Genomic DNA, 6000 nt, shown 5'->3' on the forward strand with positions numbered 1-6000 from the left:
ATTCTATTCCAGACTCATTTTCCTAGATTTTTGCTTAAGTCATGAGAAATGTCATATGGAGTTAAAGGTATGCAGGACAGTTAAATGTGGGGTTATACACATGTTGTTTTCTTTATTCTAAAACTTAGCTCATCTTATATGCATAAATGCCCAAAAAAGCACATTTTAGGGACATCTTCTCAAGTACTCCAAATATATTTGGCCCAAACTGGCAAATAAGTGTGATTAAACTCTGGTGCCAGGGATGAGCTTCACTGTGGTCTGCAAATTGTTAAAAATGACCCAGCATTGGTTTAGTTGAAATTCTCATTTTCCTCCCTCTGCTGGCTTTATCACAAATTACCTAATACGTGCTCTGAGCACAACTTCCACAGTGCAAATGAGGCAAATGGAAAGGCAGATCTGGCGATTGTCCTCCAGTAAGCTTTTCTGTAAATCATTCCAAGAATTCTACGCCCCTTTCCTTTTAAATTCTTTTCTTGAACACGTTCCAATCCTTCACATATGTTCTTTCTTTCTTCTCCCAACTCTGGTGCCAAGATCCCCCGTCTATCTTTTAAGTCAATTTGGCCACTGCTTTTCACTGGGAGGAGGCCTCTCCTTTGCCCTGAGCACCTGATCATTTGAATAAACTTTTCAATCATACTGCAACATGGGGCACAAACTTGACTTTACTTGATAAAAAGCATTTTAAGATCAAGTTCAGCTTGAAGATAGGTCTAAGTTAAAAGTCGGTAAGATTAACTTATTTAAATTAAACTTGGCTACATTTAAAAAGTGCAACAGAAGGAATGTGCTAATGCAAGCCTCATTGTTTTTACTTAATTACATGTCAGATGACAGTGGCAGCTCTGTGCTGGCAGGTCTGGATGCTAGAATGGTGCCTTTGGGAGAACAGGGTCTTCTGTAGTATTTATAAGGTAGATTATTGAACACACAACACACATACACACACAATTGAGGACAAGTGAAAAAAGGAAGAGGTAAGGGAAAAATAAGGTATGAGTCTTTTCTCTGCCTTAAACCACAATTAATTAAATGCTGAAAAGTTATCCTGGTAGAATGAAAGGCTAAGGAGAGGAAATCACTTACCCCCCATGACCTGTGAGATCAGTGATTTTAATAGATCAAGTAACACATTAAAGGGAGGTACTATGAAGGACATTACTATGGAGGTTTAAATAAGACTTTATGCTTTGATAGTAAATAATAGTATCTGGCAACTGAGAGAGATTGAGTTCCTCATGCAAAAATTAAATGTAAGTATATTTGTACAAACTTTCAAAACACAACTATTTTCCTAAAAGACACTAATCAAGGCAGGAAAACTAAACCAATAGAGTTGACAAGAGAATGTGTTAACAGAATCCTTCTTAAAAGCATTTACTTTCTGATATTCAGACATAGAGAATGAAGGTCAAGCCCCATCCTCAAATGCAGCTATGCAAGACTTTTTATGTAATAGTTGGATAAACATTATAATATTATTTTATCACCACATTTGAAGCTTTAGGTAAACATTAAAAAAAATTGACAGGCTCAATGATGACAGAATCTTCTTAGACTATTTTGATAAGATTTATATTACTACCAATAAGCTACTCAAATGTCAAAATAAAGCCAGCTACATTACTGAAAAAATTTAGCTAAGATATATCTTAGAATTTTAGGTTTTAATTTTAAATATAGTTTTAGGATAAGTTTTGGAGAAATATGTAATTACAGTAATATATGCTCATTTAAAAAATGTAGAACTTATATAGACCACACAATCACAGACATCAATTTAGGATAACTATAAAGTTATAATTTGTGATTTTATTTATTTTTATAGCAACTTGTTCCCTCATCCAAAATAATCTATAGTAAAAAAAGAAAGTACCTTTGCAATAGATCCACATCAATATCAGTATGTCTAAATTTATTCTGCAAACTATGAAAATAATGTTCCATTTAACATTTTTTATATAAAAATAAATTTGAAACTATTTCTGTATTCAAACTGAGTGGAAAAACAACTTTTAAGGATATTTACTCCAACTGTAACTACCATTCCTGCACCCATAATATCTCTCTCCCCCACCCCAATCCCTACTTAAAAAGGTTCCCAAGTTAGCATTCTTCATTTCTTGTCTAAAAATAGAAAACTTAAATAATGAAGGTCAATTAGGTTTGCTTGTTTTCTTTCCAATTAAAGATTATGTTTTCATGAACCTTAATAATTTCATATACTTGCTCAATTATATCTAAAGAACTACTGTATTTTGTCTAAATCACAGTTTCCTAAAATTCCTGAATTTACCTCCCTGAAACCTTAAGTCAGTGGATTAATTTAGAATACAAAATCCAATGGACAAAAATAATCTGGATAAAAATAACTCTCTGATGCTTAATTTAGGAAATTAACATGTTGAAATTTCTGGCTCTTAGAAAGTCATTAGAAGAGGAGGAGTAATAGTAATAATCTTGTACAAGCCAAAGCCTCTTGGAGGCCACTTGTCAAGCATTATGCACCTTTCCAAACACAGGAATAATAGAGGCAGCTTTATGTGAGAAATTAAAGTCATTTTTCCCCCCAGAGAGAATAGGCTTGACCACCAGAAACTTCTTCCCAATTACCTAACACATGCCAACATATTTCCAAACAGCAGCTACAATTTAAAGTCAAGAGCCCTACTTCTGATAAGTGTGGAAGGTGTAAAATACCAAATAAGTATCCTTCTACTGGTTGATAAAAGCTCAGCCTGAAGCCTAATGCTGGCAACTATTATCTGAATGTGCCAAAGGACGCTGCAATAGTACCAACAGGGTGACAGTCACCTGAAGGGTCCCTCATTTCTTTTTCTCCAGTCTCTTCCTACTTTTACAACCATTAAGAATTAACATTCTCACCCCCTTCCTGGGCCTCAGTGGTCATACATATCAGTGAGCATTGAGGGCCTGTCTGTCACCTCACTCTCCATCCCTTTCCCCTATGGGCCTCCTCATGTGCCTCATCCTTGCCAAGTGTATAATGTCTGTCAATCTTGCTGTAATCGACTGTACAGTTTACCTGTTGTTCTCTCAAAGTTGAGCTACTGTCCCCAAAGATGCCTCTCCACCGTATGTATCAGTCTTTCTTTGCTCCCTGGATCTGTTTCTGACTGGAGGTTAGCCTCTTCCTGCTGGCTTTGTCTCTGGCCTTTGTGTTTTTCTCTTTACATCCCCTGACCTACCTTCTTACCACTGTCATTCCTTCCCACGTCCTCACCTTGGAACAGGCAAGCTAATCTCCATCTTGCAGGGCTGAGTTTCTCTCTCCTGTCTGCCTCTGTCCCTCAGCCTGCCTACCTGGCTTCCCCCATATGGGCCTCCACACTCCATGCTGGTGCTGGTCTCTTCCCTGCAGGTGCACCTGTCTAACTAACACATGCAGTATTGTATTTCTTGTCTCTCATTGCATTCCTATTGCTGGGTGTACACTGACCTCTCAGCCATACACGAGACATTTTCCCTGGGATTTCTTGGTAAAGGTAACTTTGTCCCTCTGCATGCACTCCTCCCTCCCCTCTCAAGTCTGTTTCTCATTATATGCCTCTCTGGAGGGTAACATATGTGCCCTGATGTGAACACCCATGTGTCCACTCAATTCTGTGAGTGCCCTCCTGAGACCATGCTCACCTCTCTCTCTCCTGATGTTTACACGTACACTGTCCTGTGAGTTCATGTACTCACTCCCCAAGCAGTGCACAACTGAATACCTCCCGCTGTGTGCATGTTTATGTAGGGGGCCTCTCTGAATATGAGTCTCCCTTGGCTCAGGTTCACATGTCCCCGTGAACCAGGGTCACACCTCCTGTGGCTCTCTACCTCCGTCTTCCTTGTATGCATTTAAAGTGCCTGGCACTAGTGGGAGCTCAACAGATGTTAAATTTCCACTTTCATCTGAATAACTGAGTCTGCATCTGAGTGTCCCTCTGTGCCTGTTTTATGACATCAGTTAATTAGAGCGTGTTTCCTTGATACGGACTGAGCTATTTGTTAGGATGCTCTGTGAGTTATCTCTCCCTCCAACTGGCTCTCCTCTTGGAGTAAATGTTACCCGTCCACATATGGTAGATACCTCCCCTTAGGCGATGTGTCCACTCCTGTTTCCCTCATCCACACATGTCCATAAACGGCTTCTCCATGCACCCAGATGGCAGTGTCTCTTCTCTGTCCCTCACTTTTTTTTTTTAAACGTGAGGTTTGTACTCCAATTGCAGCGTCTGTGTGTCTACAAGAGCCTTCGCTGTACTCGAGTTGTGTACGGAACGCAGTGCGGGGTAAAACACTGGATGCAGTATATCCTCCCCCCACCCTTAACCTCGTTCCATGTCTCTACGTCCTTGAGCCCCCTTCCCCCCTTCCCCCGGAGATGCGGGGCATCTTCCTGGTACGAGGAGCCTCCACCAATCTGTCCCCGTAACCGGTGCCTAGCTCCTGGGAGAGCGCTGGGTGTGTAGCTCCCTGGATCGCGGTGTTCGTGCGTCTCGGGAACCCAAAGCGCCTTGTCCCCAAGTCCCTGGGAGTGCGGGGCACGAATGTGTCCCCCTCCTCACTCGTACGCGGAGCGCCTGTGTCCCAGCCTTTGCGAGCACGCGAAGCGTCCCTCCCCCCCCATATGCGGAGTGCCTGTGCCCCCATCTCTGCGAGTACACGGTGTGCCCCGCCGTCCACGAAGCGCCTATGTCCCCAAGTCCCTGCGAGTACAAGGTGTGTCCCAGCTCCATAAGCGGGCCGCCTATGTCCTGTCTCTGCGGGTCTACGGTGCCTGTTACCCCCAAACGCAGACGGCTTGTGCCCGCGGGTCCCCGGGAGTTCATCACCGGTACGCTGCACCCCCCCCAACCCCCCCACCCCCACCCCCACCCCCCCACCCCAGCCGAAAGCAGCGTGGTTTCCTCACTTGACTCCTGGTCCCTCTCTCCCTCCCTGGGTCAGAAAAAGCCAGGAAACCCGCGGGCGCCGTCGGAAAGTCCCGCAGCGGCGGCGCAGCCAAAGTAGAGCAGCGGTTGCCTTGGCCCCGCCGCCAGGGGCCGCCCGCCCGCCTGCCTCTCGGCGCCCCAGCGCCCGGCTGGCCCAGGACGGCGTCTTCTGCGACCCTGCCCGGCCCTGCGGCCACCGGCGCTGACGGCCGCGCCGGCGAGTCACAGCGCCCCCAGTCCCGCGACGGGTCCCGGGGGCGGGGGATGGCGCGGCCAGGCTGTGGGGGGCGCCCTCTCCCTCTCCGAGCCCGGCCAGCTCACCTTGTGGCTCTGGTAGGTCTCGAGCGCTCGGATCGCCGTCTCGGTGAGCTTCACATGCAGGACGGTGATGTTGTCCTGCCCCAGCCGTCCGCACGACAGTCCATAGCGCTGCTCTTCCCGCAGGCCCGCCGCCCCCCCTGCCGCCATCTTAAACTCCCCGGGGTGCCGCCGCCGACGCCGCTCCGGCTCTAGTCTCCACTGCGGCCGCGGCTGCTCGGGCTTCTGCAGCCGCCGCCACAGCTACGGCCATCCCGCGGCTGACGTACTGTCATGTACTGCGCGCAGCGAGACCTCGGGCTGCCACCGCCGCCGCCGCCCCACCTCCTGCCCCGGGCCCCGCCCCCAGCTCGTCTCACTGGCCCGGTTCCCCGCAGAGCCGCCCTCATTGGCCGCCGCCCTCACAGGGGCGGAGCCCAAAGTCGCTGGAGTTTTGCTCGCAGGACGGGACATCCAAGAGGTGAGAGGCTGACGTCGAGGTGACGCGCAAACTTAATCACATCTGACGTCACGTCTGGTTGTCTAGGCTCCTCGGCCACGATTGGGCAGGCTGGATGCGGGGGTCCCTTGCTAATTGGGTGTCCAAGTAGCCGGGTCTGTTTACCTGGAGTCCGAGTCCTGAGAGAGGAGGGCCCTCAACCCCAAATGTGTGTCCGAGTGAGGACTTCGTCCCCCGACGGCCCCGGGAAGCGTTTGGAGATTGGGGCGTGTGTACGTTTGCGGGAGGATGCAGTAG

The 6000-nt window shown here is 47.3% G+C and overlaps 1 protein-coding gene across 1 annotated transcript in view; it reads right to left on the reverse strand.

Annotated features, from left to right (window-relative positions):
• ELL2 (elongation factor for RNA polymerase II 2) overlaps nt 1-5527 on the reverse strand; it is an 86471-nt gene extending 80944 nt beyond the window's left edge. The window contains exon 1 of the mRNA XM_070412362.1: nt 5268-5527. Coding sequence (XP_070268463.1) covers nt 5268-5414 — 147 coding nt within the window. The 5' untranslated portion in view covers nt 5415-5527. The remainder of the gene's footprint in view (nt 1-5267) is intronic.
• Nucleotides 5528-6000: the final 473 nt, after the last annotated feature.

This window comes from Myotis yumanensis, unplaced genomic scaffold (genome assembly GCF_028538775.1).
Source record: "Myotis yumanensis isolate MYYU_CA2020_CCGP unplaced genomic scaffold, mMyoYum1.0.hap1 SCAF_4, whole genome shotgun sequence".
In the NCBI taxonomy this organism is placed as follows: domain Eukaryota; kingdom Metazoa; phylum Chordata; class Mammalia; order Chiroptera; family Vespertilionidae; genus Myotis; species Myotis yumanensis.